The sequence below is a fragment of the Phasianus colchicus genome, chromosome 4, assembly GCF_987193195.1.
Source record: "Phasianus colchicus chromosome 4, bPhaCol1.hap1.1, whole genome shotgun sequence".
Lineage (NCBI taxonomy): Eukaryota > Metazoa > Chordata > Aves > Galliformes > Phasianidae > Phasianus > Phasianus colchicus.
Window position 1 is genome coordinate 41,578,384 of NC_143439.1, and position 25,827 is coordinate 41,604,210.

At 39.5% G+C, this 25,827-nt stretch overlaps 1 protein-coding gene and 1 long non-coding RNA gene across 2 annotated transcripts; one reads left to right on the forward strand and one right to left on the reverse strand.

Moving 5' to 3' along the window:
* Positions 1 to 1,246: 1,246 nt before the first annotated feature.
* Positions 1,247 to 25,585, reverse strand: DNAJB14 (DnaJ heat shock protein family (Hsp40) member B14). Its single transcript, XM_031608850.2, has 8 exons — positions 25,225 to 25,585; positions 19,604 to 19,778; positions 10,496 to 10,641; positions 7,004 to 7,189; positions 6,516 to 6,610; positions 5,523 to 5,632; positions 4,176 to 4,348; positions 1,247 to 1,807 (listed from the first exon to the last, which is right to left on the reverse strand). Exons 1-8 carry the CDS (start codon positions 25,355 to 25,357, stop codon positions 1,683 to 1,685), a joined length of 1,143 nt encoding a protein of 380 aa, XP_031464710.1. The 5' UTR covers positions 25,358 to 25,585; the 3' UTR covers positions 1,247 to 1,682.
* Positions 1,814 to 9,660, forward strand: LOC149918212 (uncharacterized). Its single transcript, XR_016466128.1, has 3 exons — positions 1,814 to 2,342; positions 5,417 to 5,503; positions 8,001 to 9,660. It is a non-coding gene; the product is annotated as an uncharacterized LOC149918212 (long non-coding RNA).
* Positions 25,586 to 25,827: the final 242 nt, after the last annotated feature.

The window sequence follows — 25,827 nt, forward strand, 5'->3', positions numbered from 1 at the left end:
ATTCTGTCTGTTCCACCCAACTAATCCAACAGAAGGCATTTCCAGTGGGACAGTTTAGAAAAGGTACACATGCAAACTGACTTTTGGGTCACGAAGAGCGATGGCTTGTAGTGTATTTCTGAAGTTGAATACTGCTCTCAACTGACAAGCTTGATATGAAGGAGTTCCAGTGTTTCAGGCAAGTATTTCAACCTTCAATTCAGGAGGTGAATTTGGCTCCACATAAACCAAGCACATTGTTCAAAGATGGCAGTTTTCTTAAGCAAAAGATAATGCCCTTACAACGAGCCATCTAGCATTCTCAAACATAGGAAAACATTCTCTTGCATAGCACTGTTAAAATGTAAAACCAAAAACACACCAACATTTTCAACTCACTTGCAACAGGCTTTAAGTACATTGTACATAACTGCTTCTAAAGACCTCTGTTTGCATTATGAGGTCTGGCTACACATCGCTTCCATGCTGCAGGCACTGAGTTACATGACGCTGGATGTAGGAACCAGACAGTATGTTTGCTCACTTCTAGGAAATCAATCCAGCGACATTCAGGTCCAAAGAAATGCATACTCTACCTTCTCCTCTACTTCCAGGCTTGAACAAGTGATATGGCTCTGACCACAGGAGCATACCACAAGCCAGTAAGCATTTAAACGACTGGCCAAAGAGTTGAAAGACACAAAGTTTGTCCTTAGCAGTACTTCTCTGCTCCACTTGTGGTCCCATTGACAAATCACTGTTAGGATCCAGCTTGAAATAAAAACATAGCAAGAAAATGGAAGATTCCCAGGAAAAAAAAAAAAAAAAGGTTGCTTTTTTTTTTCCCTTCATGTTTTCTTCTGTCTTTCCAGTGAAAATTACAGAAGCTATATGCATGTTAGCCATATGTATGGATTTACTAGTACTGGAATACCAAATGATAGAGCTGCTGTAAACTGCTGCAAGTACTAAAAGCAATGCTTACAATGTTCAGTACAGAATTTGCAAATCATAGAATATTTACTTGGAAAAGAGGTTAGTGTAGTTCTTAGTTTTCTCAGCATTGCTTAGAAACACTAAAAAAACTACAACAACTGACTGCTACTCTACACCAGATCAATGCATCCCAACAGATAATTAGGAATATATGCCATTATATTTAAAAATACCAAGTTCCTCTAAGCCGGCAGGCCTAGAAGATTTCACACAGAGTTAAAGATAAAATATTAAAAATTCTCATTTCAACTCCACACACTTGACATCTGAATAGGAGTGATGTAATCATACTATTTATTCCATTAGTGAGACAAAATGTTGTATGGAACTAAATTTCTGAGATTTTAAATAGAAAGTCATTTAACTCGTATATACACAAAATGTTCTTTCCACAGATATTTACATGGCAAATATGTTAGAGGAGAACCACTATGACTAAGTTTCTACAAGTATAGCATCCTTTCTAAGCTATTCTCTCTGCTGAAAGAATTCACAGAAGCTTCGAAGTAAAATCTAGACAATTAAAGTTACCTATATTTCACAGTAGGTAAAGAAGCCATTACATGATATTTCAGCTTAAGGTTTCTGGAAACAGCTACACAGTAGAGTTTTACATCCACCCCTCTTTTCCAGCATTCATGGTGAAACTAAATCTCTTCTTAATTTACAAGAGAGATAATGGCATACGAAAGATGTATAACTGTAGGTCATCCTCCTCGATAGAGGCTGGTCAAACGTTCTAGTTCTTTGCAGTTTTCCATGGACATGGAGTCTGCTTTCTTTCGGAGACGATCATCTCGATAAACTTTTGATGCATGAAGTAACTCCGTTTCTTTACAAAAAAAAAAGAGAAGACATTTTTCAGGTTTAAAACTGAATGCTTTGCACATGCTTTGCATTCCTTCTCAGGGCAGTCCAGAGCAACTCAGGATTAATCCTCACCCTTTTCTCTTTCTCTCTATTCTAACTACCCACAGAAACCATCTATACAGCAGCACTACAGGTTTCCCTTCACTGTGTCTTCACAAGCATTTCATCTTTTCTAGCAGTCACAGTAGTAACAACCTTCCAGCACCCTCATATTTCATACAGCAGTACCTGATTACAGAACAAAAAACAACCACTTGCATCATTTTGCATGTTACTGAAAGCTCTAGCATCTTGTCTGTGCCTCACAATTCATTCTGAATGTTAAGCCTGTTACTTCAATAGATGCTGCTTCAGATGCCAGCGTTCATAGGTATTATTAAGAGCTCTGTATTATACTGATGTTCAACAGCTTGACATTGCTGAGCATTTTAATTCATTCCGGAGCATCAATCAACACTGGAAAGAAGATTCTAACTGTCAAAAAAATTCAAAACACAGTAAGTATTTTAAATCTGCACAAATATGTCAGTTGTTTCTATATATACAGAAAATCTATTGGGATAGCTTTCTTAGACATCAGTTTGGGTAATTATCACATTCTGATAAATTGCAAATAGCAAACAGTGTGACAGTCACCACTTTCAGGCAGTGGTTGTTCTTTACACTAGAGTGAGATGCTTCTCCAGTCATTAAATCTCCCATTATGTATTTACATGTGGAAAGGTAGGGCTCTTTGCATTGACAAGGACTTTGCTCATACTCAAAGTAAGCAACTCAAGACCAAATGATGAAAAATGGGAAAGGCCTTCCTCAGTGGAAATGGCATATCAGCTAAACATTTACCTTTTCAAAGATATCTGGACAGAAAATATGGCAGACATAAGACAGGAAACCCAAAATACCATATACCAGTAAAATCTCTGTATAATAACTAGGTCACTAAACGTAAACTTCTCTTCTTGGTCCACACTATGTTGAAAAAATACACAAAGAATATGTCCTCCTCCTTTTATTATGCTGGTTTATGTCTCATGTTTCTTTTTTTTTTTTTTGTTAGTAAACACCACTCATTTTTGAAAAACCTTTCATTACATATGACTATCAATCATTCATTTAGCAACCACCTGTAGATGAAAAATGAGGCATTCATTTTTTGAAGAGTGAGAATATTCAAACATTTCAAGATGATCAAAGGACAATCTAGTTGGAAATATCTTATGCAAAAGCAGCATGTCCGCATGAGTAAGAGCATAATGCCTGTGGGAAGCAGGCTGTCTGCTGTGCATGGGCACAGTTCATATTTGTATCTATACAGGTCAATTGTAATGAATGCATGCAGCCCTGTCCAGGCATGTGACTAGCTCTAAGTGTCTGTCTTTTACAACTGGGAGAAGCTAAGGTGGCGCTGCCTGAGCTGACAGGCTTGGCATTTCTGGTTGCAAAAATTAAAGCTATGCAGTAACACACAATTTCACTCAGAGAATGAGTGAAATTTGCAGTCGGTCAGTGACTGACAGTTCACGAATTATTTTTTTTCCTAGTAAGGTAATACTGAAATAATACATCATAATTCAAGCTATTTGGTCACAGATGATATAATAACTGGTTAAAATTGCTGATAATTTGGAGATGGCAGATGCTATTCAGTATCCTTATGCTTTAATATCAAATTCCAGGCTGCCTCTCCTGCAAGAAAATAGCTCCTCATATAATATTAAACTAGAATGGCACCACATCTGATAAGCTAAGACTGTTTTCAAAGATTATACAGCTAAGGACCCACGTAGCACTGGCAAAAGATTAAGCACTGATCTTTAGGTTACAATGTTTTACATACTGGGTGTCCTTGGTTGCTTGGAAAAGTGTTTATTTGTACCACTGTCCAAGGCAGATTATTTTCTCCCTCTCTGGAAGTATCTACATGAGCTTTCATTTTATTTATCTGAAAGCACCCAGGATGATATACAGTACTAAAGATAATGGCATGATAAAATAATGTGAAAGAATTCTAAGCTCTCGTCCTTAACTTAAAACAATTTATTTCTCATTATCATTTCACTGCAGTTGTTAGTTTTCTAAGAAATCATCACAGATAACAGGTTAAAATAGCTGATGACTTGCAGATGGTTGTTTGATCACTGAATAAATGACAGCAAAATTAGGTGACACTAGCTGGGACACCTCAAGAAGTGAGAAACAGTAGGGAACCTTTCCCTTGTTTTCTTGTCCAGATATATGAATAATACAAGTACTTAATTCTTGCCTGAGACAATCTTTTTTTTTTTTTAAATATGTAATAATACATTATTTCATGAAATTACTAGACTTACTTTGCTGCCTCTCCTTCCAGCAGTTATTACGAATGTTGGACACATAATCCTCTTCCACACTCTTTTCCACTTTCTGTAATGATGCTCCTTTATATTCATTTCGAAAGTCCTTGTTGACATAATAAACAACACCCAGATTTTCTGTCTGCATTTTAATAGTCTGCCTTGTACTCCTGCCAAGAAAGGAGGTAGGGAGAGATTAGATATTTGATTTTTTATACCACAAATTCACTTTTAAAACATATTGCTATTACAGAAGAACACCAGCACATCACTGAATTTGCCATTTCAAGATAAATACTGAAATGAATGGCTGTATAATCTTCCAGAGAAGAAAACTACTACCTTTACCCAAACATTAAAATTTTGGTGTTTTTACACTTAATCTTGAAAAAAACAACTTAGAAAGATTTCATACCCCTTTAGACACATGTAAGCTTTGATAACAGAAAATTTCATTCCAACTCAACAGAAAAAGAAGCCAACAAAAAACAAGTGACAATCCAATACAGGCATCTCCATTCCAATGTGTCTTCTGCAATCCATGACAAATCCATTTTCCTGCTGGCATCCTGAGAATTAAAAATCAAGGACTGCCCATAAACATTTTGGCAGATAAGTGTTAATATGCATCATAATAGCTTAGATGCAGAAGAGAGAACATCATATTCTGGAAATAAAGAACTGAAAAATAACAAAAGAGAAAAGAAGCCTTTTATTGTGGGGATGAGAACTCTAGAAGGAACTGAGGACCATTAAAACAGTTGTGTGTGGACTGAGTCTGCTAGCTAACTGCATGCTTGATATCTTCACAAGTTACTTTCTTTAAGATAAAAACACACATATCCTTCTGTACAAAACAGCTAAATTTCACTATCAGAATCCTTTGAGAGAAAACAGAGATATACTATTTTATCATCATCTGGAACAGACAGTTTCTCTAGCTCTTATCTAGTTCAAAACTTGAACAAGAACAGGAAAGTTCTCTTCAAGCAGTTTGCTTGCTATAAGCCTAGATGACCCCTAAAAGAATAATGAGCCTCAGCAGTTTTCAGGATTTGATTAAATACACAGGAAATGCAAACACCTTTGCCTCATACTAAAAGATGTGCTAAACTCAGGCACTGCTGACCTCTTTTCTCTGCTACATTTGCACAGCATGTTCTTAGCACTAACCTTAAAAGTTTTGTTTTGCTCCATTTCAGCTTCATCTACACTTTCCCTCTGTTCCCTCGCTGTAGGAAACAGGACCAACTAATGGAAGACTCCCTAAAATGCTTCTAACTGGGAAAGCATGGTTACAACATCCTTCCCTGTTTAAAATGAAGGTAATTGAACATTACTTACGATCTTGGGTATAAGGCATAAGGAGGGTTAGATACCATCAGCTGGCTCAACAAGGAGACAAGAATCAGCACTATAACAGGCATCAATTGAATGAACATAGAGAAACCTCCCTGAGGAAAAAAATCACAGCAGATTCAGATATCTCATAAACCAGTATTGAGTACGCAGGTATGTTTGATAAAATTTAATTCTAAGCATGACTTTCTGTTTTCAGTATCATAGGCTGTTATAAGACATTAACTAAAAAGCTGCAAATAGTTAAGTGCCATCTTAATTTCCAGTGCATACAGAATATTCATAGTGTGCGATGCTGCCAGAATTCATTCATTAGCATGTAGCCATAAGCAAGTACTAAATTAATATCTGAATTCAGTCACAAATACTTGATGTTTTGGTCTCATTGATACCGTTCTATACAAGTCTCCATATAATTCATAAGCACCATTCTTACTTCAGCCCAAATTAACTTTTAAATGCAAGCAAGGATTAGTGACCGGTCACTAGCATGATAGTGGTACACAACAGATTTACAAAAATATGCTACTATCTTCTGAAAGCTGTGTCTATTTACCACATCACAGAATCACAGAATCACAGAATCACAGAATCACAGAATCACAGAATCACAGAATCACAGAATGGCCAGGGTTGGAAGGGACCTCAAGGATCACGAATCTCCAACCCCCCTGCCGCAGGCAGGGCCACCAACTTCCTCATTTAATGCTAGACCAGGATGCCCAGGGCCCCATCCAATCTGGCCTTGAACACTTCCAGGGATGGGGCATCCACAACCTCTCTGGGCAGCCTGTTCCAGTACTCCAGTACCTCACCACAACCAACAGTTGACTGCCACTTGCCAACACTTTCAAATATGTAACTGACACGTATAAATTTTCCTCTATAGTACAGAGCTGCTACGCAATTGCATTACTGAATGTGACTACAAGCAAATATCACAACACACGGTTTAGAGTCAATGGTGCTTAAACATACATCACCCCTCTCTTCCTCCCTCTCATGTCCACTCTGACGGTGCTGATTAGGATGACTGTAGCCAGCACGACCATTAGAAAATGAGTGCACGCTACCTATGGAAAGAAATATCCATATTTGAAATGTAAAAGAAACTATTTAAGAGGTCAATATAGGAGCAACAACATGGTTTAATGTCACTGCATGATGATACATAAAATAAACCAGCTTTAAGACATCTTACAAAGTAAGATACAAATACCAAAGTAGTTTAGGTATTTTAAGCTCTAAAGTAAGTGATTTACTATTTCACTACAGAAATTTTAAAGAACTCAACTCACATTCTGGGAATTAAAAAAAAAAATTGGGGGAAAAACAAACTGATGCGGATAAGAATTGGAGATGGGAGGGGGTGTGGAGTAATTTTACTGTTTTGGAATGTCTAAAACTCCCAATGCCGCTGAGCAATACCACTATATCTCCATTATTATGCTGATAAACAGAAATACCTGTTGGAAATGCCCCTCCAAAAAACATGTTGAACAAATCTTCTGGAGTAATATCAGCCTCACAGCCTCTGTGAAAGTTGAATCTACCATTGCTAGGGTGACTGCACGTTTGCTCTTCATTGCCTGTAAGGTCGTACTGCTTTCGTTTTTCTGGATTACTCAGCACAGCATATGCATTTCCTATTTCTGAAGCAAGGAAGAAACACAATTTCAAAGCCAAGAACAGGTGGAGCCTGATGTCCTTTACTGTATGTTACTAATGATCTGTAGTACAACAGGATTCAAAGACATCTCTCGTTTTTTGTAGCATAGCTTCTACTGGGTTTCCCACCAACACTATTCAAAAGACACTTATGCTGTTGAACTAGGCAGAAGGGAGGGCAGTTTTGTTCCTTTTTCTAGAGGAATACTTACTTCTGCAGAAATTTTCTCTCTCACTGCAACTGAGAAAAAAAAATCAAGCATTATAAGGAAACTTTTGAAATCAGGTAACTGCAAAATTCCATTTGTTGTAGCAACTTCAAAGCATCATAGACTCAACAGGTTTCTCTGGTTTCATTTGGTAAGTGGCAACTTCTTTGAATATGTCAGCTTTACATTCACACACTACTGAAGATATTTTATGGATACATTAATAACAAAGTTTTGCAGAATGGAACATGAAGAGCACAATACGAATGCATTACAAGAACCTGTACGTTCCTGAGATTCTTGATACAGTCTTAACGGTTTGAGAGTCTGGCCAGAATGTTTGTCTCACCCGTGCTACATTATCACAAACAACCAACCTCAATTTTGATAGCAGAAAGCAGTGTGATAGCACAAACTCAGTCAGGTAGCTACAGGAAGGATCAGTGTGAAAAGACCACAAACTTTGACCCCAGCTGCTGTCCACAGGCATAAAGCTCTTGCAGATTTAAGGAAATCTTCTGTTGACACTCAATGAATAATCTTCAATCAGATGTATGTTCACTAACACCTTTCTGCTTTCCTCCAGATCTCTCCAAAAAAAGGCTTACTTTTCACCCCATAAACACAAGGCAGAAGGATAATGATTTCTGCTTGAAAAGCCTTCAGTCATTAAAAGTTTCTGAAAGGTGCAGCATTATCACCTCAAGACAAAAGGCAAGTAAAACTATGGCTTTGAATAATTAATGCTTTCAACATTATTCAATCTAAAAATAACCATTAACGAGTCCTAGCCTTGTGCCTTTTAAGATGCCCTTAGAAATGATCATTAATAATTCTGTAAAATAGAGAAAAAAACCCAAAGAAATGAGACCTGAGAGCACATAAGATATACTAATAACAGCAGGTACTGCTGCAAGGTTAATGTGTTAATGAGTAAAGGATACAATTGGCAATAAAAAACCAAGATTTTTTCAACAGTTAAAAATTTTTGAAATGTTAATCGGGTGAGAAATAAAGTGAAGACACTGTACTGTCACAGTACAGTCTGCACACTTTTCTATTTGCTTTTGATTATTTCATACTAATTCCAAACAGATTTGATTTAAATATACTTGTCTTTAAATAAAGGACTTAAAGACAAAAGAGATTCAAAAAAATGAAAAGTGATTATTTCCACATAAACTTCTTAATCTAAAATAACACCTCAAAGGAGATTCTGTAATACAACAGAAGTACTGGACAGCATCACACAAAGTACTTACTTAGGTCTTAACACTAAACTCAATTCTATTTTCTAATGTGATCTTTCCTTAAAATAATAACATTCGAGGAAAAAAATACATTATGAAACCTCTTCTTAGGCTGGATGTTAGAAACTTATCTGGCACTTCTAAAGGCAAACTAAATGACACATTTACGTAGCCATACAATAAGTTGACAGTAATATCAATATAAGAAAAGTGCTAGCATTTATTAATTTTTAATCAGCGAAATCTTTTGTTCAGGCACTCATCCAGTTAAGAACCAAAAAGCAAAACCGAGTCCGAGAAAACAAATGAGCCCAAAGTACTGATGTTAAATAAAAGCTAGAACAGTAAGATAACACCTTCTAAGATTTCAAAGATTATTTAAAATGCTACTAATAAGGGAGAACTATTTAATTTCTAATGCTGGATACAATTTTATAAGAATAACATACCTTTTAAACTAAAGTAATCACACTTTTATTAAAATCTATTAAAATTATCATTACTGAGAAACTTCCCTAATACAACATACCTGGAACTGTTAACATGCTACTATAATTACCCCTTACGTCTGTATCAGAAGTTTTGCTTGGGATTTTTCTTTTCCTTTTTTTTTTTTTTTTACCCTCATACCCCTCCCTCCCAATGTAGGAGTTTTACTCCATTGAGTTTTTCAAATGTCCGTATATAAACTTCACAAAGGAAAAATATACAGAAGTACCACTGTCACATTGTCTCTTTAGGAAAGACCTTTTCCTATAGATATTTTTCTTCAACTGTATCTGACATGAAGCCTGTTTTCTTCAAAAGGCTTTTCTTGCACAATTCTCCTTGCACAGGGCAGAGCTTGGCAGCCTTATGGTCTGACTATCAGACTGTAAATCTCGACCAAAGAAACAGTTACAGGGAGCTACTCATGGGTATGTCTGAATAAGTGTTTCTGTGTGAAAAATGAAAGAAAGCCACTCACAAGGAATTCTACATACAAGGAATTCTAAGGAAAAGAAGGTAACTTAGAATGGCACACAATTCAGTAAAAACTGCCTTTTGCAAGCGAACATTACCTCGGTGTTTTCTTTGTGCTCAAATACCAATGTCATAGATTTAAGTGTATACCTAGTATAATTATGTTCATTTCAGCAATATTAAACTAAATATGCCCATGGCCATTTTGTATACTTGGTTAGGATTCTGACAGGCTAACATCAATGCTTACACTAGAAATCTGTTTCATAACACAAAATGATTCACTACAAACTCCATATCCAGTCCATGTCCAGCAACACAGCAACCACTAAGTATCACTTGTCCCTTTAAGCGTACTACTATCTCACTGAAAAATAATAATGCATTGTCAAGGACTGACATTTACTCCACATAACTACTACTCTTCACCCAAACAGCCAGTACTGCAGAAGCCAAAGTAATGGCAAATGCTATAATCCCCTAAATAACCTGAATAATCATACCATACGTGCTGATACTGAACCAACTTAAACTGACAGTAAGAATCCACTGACTACATTTAGTGCAAATGAATGACAGCAAAAAAATGCAACTGGGTTTCACAAATCAAGTTTTAGTATCCTTTCCCTGTACCTGAAAATTACAGTCAATCCTCTGAAACCAAACTCAACTCCATTTCAAATTCTATGCATGTGCTAAAATAATAAAGGTCAAACATTTCCTTGGATAAAAAGGTCAGTTTAATATTAGCTACAAAACACAACACGGGCAATTTTATATAGAAGGACAATCTACCAGTGCAGATGAATTCTTTTTAAATTGACAGAGTTCAATCATAAAACAAAGTTTAATAAAAATGGTATTTTACTTTTAAAAGCCTCCGTTGCTCCAGGTGCGTGGTTTTTGTCTGGGTGAAATTTCAAAGCAAGTTTGCGATAAGCTTTCTTCAGGTCTTCTTCACCTGCATCCTTTGATACCCCAAGGACTTCGTAATAATTTTTATACTTCTTCATACTGCAAAAGAAAATGAAATAAAAGAGAGTAACCAAAAAGATGCAAAGGAGTATCTTAGAACACTCATAAATGAGGCAATACATTGCACTGATGCAGTACTGTAAAATTCTCACTTTCAATATAAAATACATAAAAAAATCCCCCCAAATAACAAAGATGAATGCCATTTTTCACAATAAGCTCAACCCTGAAGACAATAAAGTATTGTACTCAAAATTCCTTACTGCATACATTTAATTTATTGTACTTGCACTGTGCAGCTACAAAAGTTGTAAGAAAAGGCTTCTGTCTGCAATTACTGTAGAAGTTCTTTATCTTCAATTACATGAATATTGCTGTTAATAATGCATAAATTGAAGATTCTAAGTTTATTTTACAGAACTAGAAGGTAGGAAGGCCTGTTTTCAGTCTCAACAGTAAATGCACAATACAAACAAAACCAAACATCGTCTCCCCTTCTCCAAACAAATGTCAAGTGATAGCATCATTCAATCAGTCACTTTTGAGGGAAATAAGGCATGTAAGAACACCTGAAGGCACCTGAATCTTAGCAAGCTGCTTATAAATTAAAGCAACAACAAAAAAGCAAGACCAGTTCCTGTAGTTAGATTTAATTCATCTCAAATATTCAATACAGCATTTTTTAAAACTCTTAAACACCTACATTTGGTCTGCTTTACAATACCCAGAAGAGCGCAACTGCAATTACTGGGGTAGGGAGCATATTAACAGTATGTAGGTCGGAAGAAATGACCAAAGAAAAAATACATCTTAAAATCAATCTTGTTAAGTTTCGATTTAAAGGAAAGAAAAAAAAAAAAGATAAACAGTAATCTGGGGAAGAGTTCAGAACCTCAGAAAAAGAAAGGCTGTACTACAGTACTCAGTACTGCACTACAGAAACAAGGCACATGCTAACATTTGGCAAAGAACAAAAGAAAAGAGCTGGTCTGAGCAAGAAATTACATCCAGAACTACTTAAAAAACTGGCATGAGCCTCTTTACGTGGCTGTAAGTGTGTCCACATTCTTTTAAATGCACACATTTCTACATAAATATGAGTTTAGTGTTACAAAGACCATACACATAGTAGCCAAGTGGAAAAAAAAAAGGGGGGGGGTAAGCAAGCATTTGGCAGCTTCAAGAAAGAATGGGGACTCTGTAATTAAGGGAATGCATCAGAAGTACAACCACACCATTGTGTGTGGTCCTTAAAGTTCACGGATTGAGCAAATCAAGCTTCATTGGAGGGATCCCTTTTTCAGCATTCAAATAACATGAGCTTTTACAGCAATCTCCACGTAATGCTCACAAGAGCTCTGAAGAAAACATATGCAGGCAGCTGCCAACATGAACATCCTGTGAAATAAATACAGCTCATTATATTCAAGTAACATTTAATAAGCTCCTGTTAGGATGCTGATAATGCTAATTAAAAATAACACAGTGAATCCATCATCAAGAAGGAGTGGAGAGGAAAGCACATATATTAAATTACACTCTGAGTACTGGAAACCTTTGTTTGTTAATATGTACAGTAAGCAAAAACTTCGGTACTATCCACAGATCGATTCATCTTTAGCTTCAAGAGCTGTGTTACTTATGAAACTTACCAAGAACAAAGAGCTTTATTTAGAAGTCAAATTAGCTTTTATTTCATGAAATTGCTGCATCAGCATCTGATCTAAATTCTTCTCTTCAGTAATTCAGAATCTGAACTATCAACAGCTTCTTCCCCCCAAAGCATATGGTCATTTCTCATGGAAACAACAAACATGGAAAAAAAACCCACGAAAGTTTACTTCTGAGCAGAGTTGATATTCACTTCTTTCACAGCTGTCTGAGATGCAGCCAGGAGAAAAAAAACGGAGGGGAAAAAAACTTGAACAACTCAAGAAACATCAACCAGTTCTTCTAACCCTCAAAAACGTCCTCCCATTCATGGTCAGTGGAAGTCCCACAGTGAACAATCCTCATGGCAAAGCTGGAACAATTAGTATTGACCAGAAGATGTACAGGTCAGGATCTGCCCATGTTCTTCTTAGAGCCAGTGTGTCAAATCAGAGTTATGGCTCCAGGAGAAAAGTGCAGGCAGGAACCTGCTTTGGGGTCACACAGCACTCGCCCTCAGAAGAGAATATAACCGCAGTCCATGTAATAGCTAGCCTGAACCTGGCCCATGAATGAGCTGTTATTTAACAATAAACAAACGTTTGACAAGCAAAAAAACATCTGCAAATACACAAATATCTCCATTCCAACATTTCCAATTCTGAATGAAGCTAGGATTTAATTTTTCAAGCACATCTTCTATCTGCTCGCCCTTGTAACTTAAACAACCAGACTAACCTAACCTAAACAACCAGATGCCTTTGTGAATTTGTGCTGACTTCTGACTTTTACTGTCCCTTGCACGCTCCCATCAGGATAGTCATGTTTACAGCAACAGTGCCTGCAGCACTACCCTCCTTTCTATTGCAAAGGAGAGTTTTGTATGATACCTTCAACACTTCAAGGCAAAAAGCACCTGGACCCCAAGTAGCTGGTACCCAGTCATCGCCTAGTCTTATCAACTCAGTTTCCTACAGGGAGAGAGTTAGCAACAGCTGCCAGCACTTCACTTGCTGAGCAGAACTCAGGACACTCATTTACAGGCTAACGGCTCAGTTCTCACCCAGGCTTCTCCAGCACGGCTGGAGCATTCAGCCCAGCCCACTGAGGCCTGGTTTCAACTTCTTCTTTCATTTTAAAGAGATGGAGACCATGGGTGTGGCAAAGACTCTCCAAGGCTTCAGTCCTCTTCCCCCACACTGTCACCATCTTCAGGAGAAACTTCTCTTCAGCTGTTCAGAGCTGGTGGAAACCATGCCCAGCTTCTGAGCCTTGATCTTCACTGGACACATCCCATACCACTATCTCTAAGCTAATCAATACTATAGACTGAGGTATGATTCTCCATTCTGCCAGAATCCCCCTGCAATTCTTCCCCCTCCCACTTGTATCCTATTCCAGCCACACATCACAGGCCCAGCAGAGGCTGGGAAAACTTAAAGGAAAATCAGTAAATGTTTTGGAAAAGGCTGATCACTGATGTCACTTGTGTTTTTTATCTCCATCTAAAACCTCTCTCCTGCAGCACCCTCAGCATGAACGACTTGCTTTCCAAAGGTACATTTCAAACTACTGTTTCTATTTGGTCTCACTATCCTTAAGGTGTTGTAGTCCTCAGTGCTTATTTTCTTGTGTATGCAAACCCCACACAGATGTTTCTTTTTAAAACTGCAATTTACACATCACTTGCTTAGGAACTGCCCCCTTTCGTATTGAACTGTTGTTGTCGTCGTTTATTTCTGGACTATTTCAAGGTTGCTGCTTTGTGTTAATTTGTTTTATTTTGGGGAATTGTGTTTCTTGTGGTTTTGATTCCTGGTTGGATTACTTCTGCTCCAAATCACTCTCAGATTACTTACGTTGTTTAGCTGATTCCCATCCTTGCTGAATTGCTACCCCCCGGTAACGTTCTCCTGACTAATGGATTTTCTGGCTATTTTTTAGGAGAGCACCGTGCTTGATGTTCCTGAAAAAATACCTGACTTTTTCACAGTGGACTTCTCAAAACACACCACAGCAAGTGATGGCCTACTTTCATCCGTAGCCTGTTGACAGAGTTATCTCAGCACAACTGGTAAACCTCCACTATTCCATTTTGCAGTTGACAAGCCACCTGTGGCCGGCCCACTTCAAAGTGCTGGAACAGCCATCCCTGTCTGCACCTGCACCCCTCTCCAACCTCTGAAAGCAGAGAAAAATCCCAAAATGTCTGCTTTCCCCTACAGAAAATCCTGGTCTACCAGCACCGGTTCTCCTGTGCCTACAAAATGATGTGATCCAATTGCTCTGCTCCTTGTTTCGCTTTTCAAATCTACAATTCAGATTAGGTCAGAATCAGAAGCTTTTATCAGGTTAACCAAACCTGCTTACATTTCCATATCAAATATCTGCAGCAATTTCAGTAATTTCAAAATTTTGTCTACCAGAATTACTATGTACTTCAAAGGGCCTTTTGTAACCTCTGTGCACATGCACAGGGATAGCTCAAATGACAAGTATTTTTACTACAATCTCCAAAAACTCCTGATTGGAGCCAGTTATTTACACTGATGGTAATCTAAACTGAGCAGCAGTGAGCAGCAGTGTGAATACGAGCAAGAAGAAAGGTGCAAAACGAAGCTGCACTGAATGACTTCTGATTCCACCAGTGAGCAGAAAAATACAGTAAAACACAAAACTTCTGCATAGGCTCAAGTTTCCAGTGATACCAGCAAGCCTGATGCAAATGGCATCCTGCAGCTGAACTGGAATGTGCCAATCATAGTTTGGATGGCAGAAACGTAGTCTGAAAATGACGCTTCTAGACTGCAAGGAGAGGGGTCATCACAGCATTGATGAGGAACTCAAGCTGGAATCAACATACCCCTATTATGCCCCAGAAGTTTAAGATCTCCATTTTATGCACAGATTCAACAATACATGAGGGTAATAGCCTTGGCTCTTTCTTCTTGGGGGTACCCATCCACACTGCTTCTCCCATGTTTATTACATGAAATATCCAGCTCTGTGTTTACATCAACATACTTTTCACTACATTTAAAATTCTTAACTGTAAAAGGCACAGCTTAACTATTAAAAGTGTAAATTGAGGCAATCTGTATCTTCTGTGCTTTCCATGACAGACCTTGTGATAGTGATTTCTATCTTGACTTTCCTACCATTTGGCTGGATACGTCATTAATTCCAAGTAGTTCTAGCAGCCCAACTAAGGGTCTGTCCTCATTCCTTTGCTTTGTGGTAGTGTGTTTTTTGTTGTTGTTTTCATTTCAAGAACAGTTGATTGAACCTATGATTTCATTTTAATTACCTTCTTGACTTCATGTTAAAAAGGTAACAACATATTTATTTGTACTGAAGTCTGCAGAAGGTCTGTATTTTTTTCTTGTCAGTCACACAGCCTGCATTCCTTACAGTTTGATCCATGAAATGTGTGGAGGGATTTTTTTTGTTTTGTTTACACAAGGAATTCCTATCAAGTTGCTGATTATTCTTGACCACTACTGGATGAAATTTAACCCTGCCTTGCAAGGTTCCTACAGAACCCATTCCTATATTAGTTTGTTTTTGTTCTAGCTGAAAGATCCAAATACAGGCATCTCATTCTCACACTCTTCCATGGGGCAGGCACCAGCAACACAAGAAAAGCAATATTCCCAAACAGCTTTCACAAGATAACAGTTCAGCTATAACATATTACTATTAATGGCAGTTATTTTACATCCATCAAAAAAATAAAGTATATGCTATAGTTCATTTACTAAAAAGCAGCACTGGACATCATATGATCTTTGAGATCATTTAAAGGAATGTGTATAAAGTATGCAACCTATCTATAACTCCAAAACTTTTTTTTTCCCCTCAAACCATTTAGATAACAGATAATACAAATTTGAAAGCATAAAAATACATGGTAAAGATTAAAAAAAAATAAATCAATTGCCTGCTGTTTATTATTTTTTTATTTTTAATTTCATGCTAGTCCACAAAGCCTTTCCAAAGTCTCTGCATGGTTGGTATGAGAAGGCAGCTACTATAAATAAGAACTCCTTGACAACGGTAATCCTGATCAGCACTTCTGCAGTTAACCAGAAGAAAAAAGTTTACATTTTCTTTCTTACACAGAGGTTTCATTTCTTTATCTCAGCAAAAAATGCCATCAACCTACATTGAATATTTAAGGAAGTACTTTAAGAGACGACAGAAGCCAAAAGCAAGTTTTCTGGTTTTTGTCATGCACTCGATTCTCATGCACTTAAGCCGACACTGCTCAGACAGGATTTGTTTAGAGACTGCTAGAGCACTTACTCTAAAAAGACATTAAGTCTACTGCTGCTCATAACATATTTCTGCATATCTCTGATCTGCAGGTCACCTAAAGCGTTTAGGCTACTTGATCCAGCTTCTGCGGACAAAATGCATTCAAGAAAAAGATACATACATATAGATGGTATTTTCAAAGCTTTTGAATACCTCAACCTTTAAACTGTCAGACTGAAATAGTGAGCTCATTTCTTACAAGGCACTTATGCAACCAGTAGAAAGGTATTGCATCTCACACTTTTCCCTACCGAGTAACTTGTTTGCAAGCTCACGCAATGCCCTACAGAAGTGATCAGTGTCCCCTGTGTACATGGAAAAGAAGTAAAAACAGCACTCGGGCGCTTGTTTGTACTCATACTTGTCTGCATTACTAGAGTAACCCTGAAAAGTAAGATAGATTAATTAGTTACATCACTCTAAGTGTGTCTTCACTACACTTCTTAAATCTCCTTCGACATGCAAACATAAGATTGCTGGCCAACTCCAGGTATACCAATCCAAGTCAGAGAGCTCTTAGGCTGTTTCCCTGTCCTAGAGTTCACAAGTGCTTGTAAAAAAGGGTTGTATATAAGGTGTAGTTACATCTCCAGTGCTTTCTCTCAGTCTATACTCAATTACTAACACAAAACCAAAAACTTCTAGAAAGAACAACATCTGAGGTTAATGACCATTTTTCAAATCATAAGCATACAAAACAACGGTTTGACAGAGTCAAATTAATGGAAAGACTAAGAATTAATAAACAATTTAAGACATCTGTGCTAGTAGGCACAAAACCTAATTTAAAACTACCTTTTTCACACTGCAGTTCTGTAACCAATTCAAAAGTCTTAAAACTGTTCAGCTATGGTATGGCAGAAGCGTACAGTGGTGACAAGCTTGGCACTGAAGAACATCCTCTCCAAAGGAACATGTTTCATTTAATTGGAAAAGCCTGGGGTCTGATGAAGCAAAAACATGCAGACTGTCATGTTTCCAACTAAAAATCCCATTCTCACTGCAGTTTAAATATGAGCTTCCCTTAGCTATCATTACTAAATGCGCTACATTTTTCTATTGAGTTTTAGCCCACTGATTGTACTTAATCCTGTTCTCCTTGGCAAGGAACACACATTCTTCATCTTCTTCAGCACCAATTTATTAAGTGGCATGTTGATGTCACTAACAGAAAACATGACAAACTCTGCAAAATTTCCAACAAGACAAGCAACTTCCTCTACTCATTACTGCACATCTACACCAGAAGTCTGTCTCTCTCCAAACGTTCATGAACTGCTATACTACAGAACAACTAGTATCCAGCTAAGGTTAAGACAATGTTTTAATAACTGATTTCATAAGTTGTATATAAAATACAAACAATCACGGGTTGCTCTGCAAACTATTGCAATTACTTCTTTGCAAAAATCCGCATAGGTTTTAAAAACACAGATTTTCTATTCACAAAATATATTGTTGAAATAACCACTAAGAATCAACGTTGCATGAACACTACCCTCAATGTATAACTTCCAAAAATATCTCTGGTTTTGATCTCCTTAAGTTAGATTGATTTTATCTGGTATTTTGTAAGCCCCTTCCAGGAAGCAGTATCATGGAAGGAAATAGCATGGAGGAAAGCTGGCTCTGCAGCATTGTTTTAGGCAAGACATAATGGGGAACATTTCTGGTTTCTGGTAAAATAAACAAATAAGCAAACAAAAACCAGAACTTGCAGGGAGCCTGATGTCAAAGCAGAGTGCAGCTCAGAATAGCATGTCATGGGTGAATGAATACTGGCAGTCATACAGCAGCCATAATTGTAGCAGCTTTCTGAAAACGTGCCTACACGTCTTAATTTACACAAGGATTAATTTACAGAAGGACTCCTTGCTGGATATTCCACTCCACATGTCTACATGCACATCTGCATGCACACAGATCAGTCAATATTTCAGTGGTCAAAAATTCACACTCTTACTCAGGTTTTACTTAAATATGTCTTGAAGGTCAATAATATCAATGAAGCAGAGCGAAGTCAGTAAACGAAAAGTTTTACTAAATAGCCACACAAACAACTATAATCATGCCAGACACTGTTCTCTTTATGACTGAATGCACTGCTGCTTTGTCAACAAAGAAAGGCAACTCTTTTCTTATTCACTGAACATCAGGAAAAGATCCCAAGATAGCAACAACAGCTAACATACATGTCACATCAAAAAATTATCACACAAATGTCCATTCTGCACAATGGGTCATCCAGTCTACACGTACTAGGAAACAGCGACCTTTGGATTTCCCTTCTTTGAACTCTCCTGAAAATATTTAGGCTGTGTTTATCTGAAAGCAGAGGTAAGTTTTGAGGTGTGCAGTTTGAGAGTAGCTAGATCAATATTTCATCAGCAAAAACCAAAGCACACCCCAAAACAATATTTTTCCCACTCCTATGGAGAAGCGTGGAATTTTAACATGACGTAGGAGCTACTTGCCTCAAAAGGACATTTCTACTGAACTTTATTTCTTTTCTTGCATCCTCCTTTTCTGCTGTTGTCCCTTCTTAATACCGTAATGCTGCGTGAAGTCCAGACAGTTTATAAATGCACCTCAGACTACATGCTTCAGTGCTTCTCAGAAGCAGCACTGTACTTCCAGAAAAAAACAGTTTTAACGCTGGTCTAAGATCAGCCTGAAGATTAGCTTTGCAAGTGAGCATGCCATGCAAAATTAAATAGCTGAGTATAAAAACAATTAATAGTAACAGTGTTCCACAAGTTTTACTATAGACTTTTCATCACAACATCTATTTACCATGAAATCTACTTAATTATTTTGAGTACGTTTTATAAATCATCCACATTACTTCATATAGCCAAGTATCACCTTTTATTGTGTCTGAACACAGTAACACTTTCTTGTAATTACAGTTCCAAACAAGCAACCACTCTCAGCTAAGCTTCTATTTTCTGTTGCTTCTTCAGATGCTACACCTGAAAGCATAGGTACATAACACACAGAATGAAAAGTAGTGATGTATTAAGTGAGGCCATACCTGAATACTCCTTCCATTTGGTCTTTGGTGTAGCCTTTTCCACTTTCACCTGCAGCAGATGCATTGCCCTCCTTCGTGCTAGTGGGCTTACTTTGATCATTGCTACTGGCTGGTTTTCGGCAGTAAGCGCCTCCCCCAGCAGTACTTCCATTCTTCGTAATAGCTTCCAACAAAACTATAAAACAACAGTATATCATAGCATCATTAGAGGCATTAGTAATTAAGTCGGGGCTCTCACGTATCTTAAATGTGAGCACCTCATTGTAAGACACTAGCTACTCCATTCTCTGTTCTTGTTGACCATCACTTTGCATCACAAACGCCAGTCTGCAGTCTGCCAGTCTGCAACTCCTTTGTGTGGCAAAACTATGGAAAAAGTTTCAAAATTCACAACTGGACTTCTCTCCATCTCTGACAAGGTAACATTGGAAAGAGTATGTCCAGGTTCTTCAGCTCCACATGCTTTTAAAAGGGATACCAAACCCATTATTTGCAGTGAAAACATCAAAGTATCTGAGTAAACAGTTCTAAGCGGAACCTGAGAGTTGCTTCACACTGAGACCTAACCTAACACTCTACAGAATCTGAGAATTACTCCACACAAAGACCAAACGTGTCCCCTGGTACACAGGCAAACACGTATTTGCAATAAATTTACTGATATTTAAGACACAGTAAGATTTGGTGAGATTTGTCTGGTTAACAGATCAGGAAAACAAGAGTTATGAACTTCCCAACAGAACTGATAATCCATTCTCGGTGTTTCTTTAAAAAAAAAAAAAAAAAAAAAAAAGATTTGGAGCATTTCACCAATGGGTTTCTATGCCTCTCTAATACAAATAAGATGATGACACTGGAGAAATGTTTCTCCAATAGCAGACTAGAACTCTGGTATTTCAGTGTTGTAACAAACACTCTTCGGCCCATAACTTACTCTGGTAACCTTAAAAAGGGTGACAGAGGAAAACAGCCTGCTCTTTTGCAGCTCATCACCCTCACAAGCCTTTGTAATGAATAGACAAGCAACATATGCTGTTCCAGGGAAAAGGCTGCAGCATCTAATCAAAACTCAGGCAATCACTTGCATGAGTTATATGCTTCCATAGGCAGCTGCTAGGAACAGGACTATTCAACTCCTTATCTTTCCCAGCAAGCAGCCTTGGAGTTGCCTCAGTATCTATAGCTAAGGTAAAAAACAAAAGATGTCTTGATTAAATTCAAACATGAAAAAACATGTATATGCTTATAGGAAATGGAAGACTGAGGCATCATCCTGCCTGTGGAACAACAGTAGACATTATGGGAACAGCAGTGATCCTGGATTCAAAAAAAAAAAAAAAACACACCCTGCTTTTTTATATGCTGTTAAAGCTTTCAAACAGTGCTAAGACAGCATCCTATTTTCCAACCCATGAAGAACAGCCTAGATCATGGGCTCAGTCCCTGAGCTGTAGAACGAACCACCTGACTCATGTAACAACCTATCCCATGCTTATCTGGGAAACAGAATGAGTAGCACTATGTCTCAGAAAAGCACTGATAATGTAGTCATGATTGGAATGATAAGAATCAGAAAGATGAAGACACATGTTTGTCAGACTCGAAAATTGCAATGCACCCTACCAGAGGTTTCTTTGAAGCAGTAAGTCAGCTGCTACATTATACAGATATTTGCAACTTGAGCCATTGGTGGCCATGAGCTGATGCTCTATATCCTTTTCAGGCAGCACTAAGCTGAAATTCAAGCTATTGTTTGCCCCAGGAAACCCAGATGAGACAACTATACCCAGTTTTTGACTCCTGAATTTTGAAAGTCAGCATGCTTTCTAGATCTTTAAATCTTCTTCCGTTCTGTGGTCTAAGAGATCTCAGACAGAGCATCTTTAATAAACCATCAGACTGGAGTTGTCTTTTTATTTATGTTATGTGGATAAAAACTTGCATTCTGGAGGCATCCACCTTACCAATACATCTCAACCAGCACCATTCTAACCTAAGGGACTGCACAAGAAACATAATATAGAATAAAAGATTAATAAATATGGAAGAGAGTGTCCTCTTGGAACAAGATGGCAAACAACAGCAAACTAGGCTGCACTTCATAACCAACTAAGAGTTACTCCTTAAAACCCTCCACTGTTTGCTTTTATTTAGTACCTTCCTTACTACTCACTGGCCACAGCAGCCTGAAGACAGACAAATAGCTACACATGGCCTGAACAAGGAAGTTGGCTGATTTCAGTGTTGTTCTTGAGTTCGTGCCTGCCTCAGGAAGATGCATCCATTGATCAGATCAGACTTTTTACTGCCAAAATAAAGAACAGGCAGGCATTTAGATGCTGGATTGTACACTGAGAGGAAGTCTGCACTACAAAGAAAAGAGGCTTTTTGAAAACAGGAAAGCCATAGTTACCTTACTTCAGTTTAAACTGAAGCACAGAGCCAAATATTTGCAAGTTCCTTCTGCTACCACCTGAGGTCAACAAAGTAAAAACAAATCAAGATCAAAGATTTGAACAGACAGTGGCCTCAAAGTGAAGCATTTTCAGTCCAGATTTGCTCCAGATAAGCAATAATTGAAAATACTCTGCCTACACCACGCTTTCAACACTACTACTACCTCAAACTTTTCAGACCTCCCACCCCCATAATGGAGCCACACTGCTTAGATGACAATTTAGGACACTCACAGAAAGTACGAGATTCCTAGGAGTTAACTTCCTAAGTTAGCCAGACACAGCACATACAAACATGTTACTGCTCGGTGTTTGAAAAGAAAATCCCATAAAGGATCTACATATGTTGTTTTCAAGTAAAGATGATGAGTCTCACATCCCAGTGTTCAAAGGCTCTCTCACGTGTACTGTTACTCATTTCTGAATGAAAGGTGCTTGCATCGTCTGATTCTATGACTCCTACTGTCACTAACAAAAAGAATTCTATTGAATTCTGAACTCATACTAATGTAACATCCTAAAAAATGAAGCCTGCATACTCATGAAAACAAACATTTGCATCTAAAGGCATCATCAGAAGCGGTACAAGCAATCCTGAGAAGTGCTGAAAAATCAAACTGTCCTTAATGTCACCTGCTGCCCGCAGCTCCAAACAGAACAGAGCATATCTTTGAAAAGGAGAACATCTTTGTTATATTTAAATCCACTCTTAAAACTTTTCCAGACAAGTCATTAGCTTCCATGCAGTTGCAGGATGAATCGCTAACAGAAATCATAATTAAACTTTATATTTTGACGGTACATCTGAAGTTCAAATCCATTTTCTACCAAAGAGTGACGTCAACATGACCACTGCTCCTGTGAAGTCATTAGCTAAGTATTACTGAACAAGCACTGACCTTACATTTCACACTAGTAAAGCCTTAAAATAGCATTGCTGTAATCAGCGGATTTCAGGCTTTGTTTAGCAAAACTGAATTTCATTGATGACCAAACTATTTTTTTCCAGGTGGACCCCTGACTTCAATTTTAAAGATGACAATGAGATAATAAAGTAGTCATTTCATTTATTCTTTGTCACCATAAAATTCCAATTTGAATTTAATGCACAACTTCCAGTTCCTGTCCAGATAACAGAATACTCTGTATGCTTGCAGCTTACTGCACTCATAACAGGTCTCTTTAAGAGCTTCACAAACTTAACTAAATTAGATGAGTTGGTGTTATTTTCAAAGGAAATGGAATGAACTGAAAAGAATTACCAATCTCCACAGCTAGAAAACTGAAGCACAGAGACACTGCAGGTTTACAGAGTCCCCTAACTCCTAAGCACCTAGTTCAAATGAGGCCTAGGGCCTGATTCCTGCTGTGGTACTAGGGCAGCTGCAGTTCTCAGTAGCTTCTGATGGAGTCTGAAGTGCCACTAGTTCCACAAGCCAGGCCCTTGTTTCAAACAGAATACCTGAAAAACGAAGCACAATTAGCCATCTGACTAACTGATGGAAACAGAGCGAAGTGACTTATTTAACATCACAGAAAAATACAGTGAAGAATTTTGCATCAGTGCACAATTCCCAAGATTACAGTCCGCTACTGTAACCACAAAACCATTTTCTTTTCACAAGATCTGTACCTTATTTGTGACATACTTTGCTCATTTCCACAGTGAATAAAGCAAGTGTCCTACAGACAATAGCCTAATTAGCCATCTATTTCCTGCACTGAATACTTTACAATGATGGTTACACAGTAGGAGCCCTACTTTAAATAAAATAAAATTAAAAAAAAATCGAACAAACACTAACAACAAACAACAAGAACTCAAAATTAATCACTTGGAGACACTTTATTTTACTTTCCCAAGAATAACTGTAATTCTTACTTTGGAGAAAAAAGATGGCAAATAAAGTGTATGAAGCAGATAAATTAGTTACCCTCTTAAGTGGAAGAAGCAGAACTGAAATCCTCAGCCTTCCAGATCTCCTGATCAGCACACCTTCCAAAAAGCTACATGTGTTTTCATGTGTCATAATCTAAAACTATAGAAATGGAAGGGATACAGTAAGTTCCTGCTAGCTTCATTTTTCAGCAAAGCATGATGCCAAGTGACTAGAAAAATAAATGTGCCACACGCTCGATATAAGTGAAGTAGCAGTTTCTTTCAGGTGCTGTACCAGCAACATCCATCCTGTCTTTCAAGGAAAACAAAATAACCCCCTGTGTTACTTAGCTTATTGCCTGCATTTGAAAAGGAGTCAGAAGACAAGAGAGGATGGAAAACATTCAGCGAATCTTTTCATCTGACATCAAATGAAGAAACAGGCCTCACAGTTCTGGAACGCTGCTTCGCTGGAAATTGCAACTGGAAGTTTTCCAAGCTGTATGTTATCCTGTAGGAAAGCCCTCAGGTCAGTACAGAGAACCAACGTGTTCCCTGTTCCTTTGGTGGCACAGACAACCACAGAGAGAATGAAAGGAAGGCAACAAGTCACCGCGTCCAGAGGTTCTGACAACACGTAACACAGAGACACCAGGACAGGGAGCCCCCTGCACGGTGTGCACCGAAACCTTAGCATCGCTCCTTTTAAAGAATCGTTTCTAGATGCTAGAACAGCCAGAAAGATGGTAACTTTTTGGAATCGTGGCAAAGAAGCATCTGAAAGGCCCGTTATATTGTGAGGAAGTGAGGTATCCCGTTTTCCCGAGGAAGGCTGAACCCGTGCCTACCTCCCGCTTAGCTAGAGCACAGCCAAACGGGAAACGCCAAGAAAAACCCAAGCAACGTATGGAGGGGAAGCGCTGCCGGCCTGGAGCAGCAGCCCTCACCGCCAGCTGTCAGCGCGGGGCTCGCTGGCGGCGGCAGCACTCAGCCCAGGCCCGGGGCCGAGGCGCGCCGCTGCTACCCGGGGCCGCACGGATTCGAGCGCCGCTATAACGGCGCAGCACGGGCTCCGACTGACCCGGAACGCACGCCCACCCGCTCCTCCCGCCTGCTGGGCGCCAGCCCCCACCGGGCCGAGCGCACACGGCAGGCACCGGGCCGAGCAGGCCGCGCCGGGCCCCCCTCGCATCGGCAGCCCCGCGCCGCCCGAAGGCTGACGGCCGCCCCCCGGCGTGGCCCCGCGAGCCGCCGGGACGGCCCCCGCCCCCCAGAGGGGGCTTCACCTCGGGCCGTCTCGGTGGGGTAGAGCTTCTGGGCCTTGCCGAGGAAGCGGAGGGCGCGGTCGCGGTTGCCGGCCTCCAGCGCCTCGCGCGCGATCCCGATGCACTTCTCCGCCTCGTCCCGGTTCCCCTCCATCAGCTTCTCCTTCCGCCGCCTCCGCCCTCCGCAGCGCAGAGAGAAGGGGCCCGAAGCCAGAGCGGAGCCGGGCGGGGCGGAGCGAGGAGCGGAGCGGAGCGGGCAGGAGGGCGGCCCGGGGCTCCCGTCACTCCGCCAGGCTCATCCCGCCGCCTCGCCCCGCGCCGCCGGTCCCGCAGCCCCAGCGCGGCTCGGCCCAGCAGCCGGCCCGGCCCACCGCCTCCTTCCGGGGCGCCGCCGCGCATGCGCCGCCAGCCGGCCCGGGGGCGGCCCGCGGCGGCTCCGGCATCGGCCCGAGGGACCCCGCCGCGCACAGCGCCGCCGCCCGGCCGGCCCCTGGGCGAGCCGCCGTGGAAAAGTACCGCTGCACTGCGGGACTGGAGCGCCGCGTCAACCTCCGCGGGCCCTTTCCTGGGACGAAGCACACGTCAAGATCTAGGTCAACACCTGCCCGCGGCCCTGCTGCAGAA

Bases quoted from the DNA above. Each gene is read 5' to 3' on its own strand.
- DNAJB14 (XM_031608850.2), bottom strand. From the start codon at position 25,357: ATGGAGGGGAACCGGGACGAGGCGGAGAAGTGCATCGGGATCGCGCGC. The intron at 19,779-25,224 runs GTGAAGCCCCCT...GTTGTTTTATAG, and splicing joins CCCCACCGAGACGGCCCGAG to TTTTGTTGGAAGCTATTACG. The intron at 5,633-6,515 runs GTATGTTTAAGC...TTTTTTCCTCAG, and splicing joins GGGAGGAAGAGAGGGGTGAT to GGAGGTTTCTCTATGTTCAT.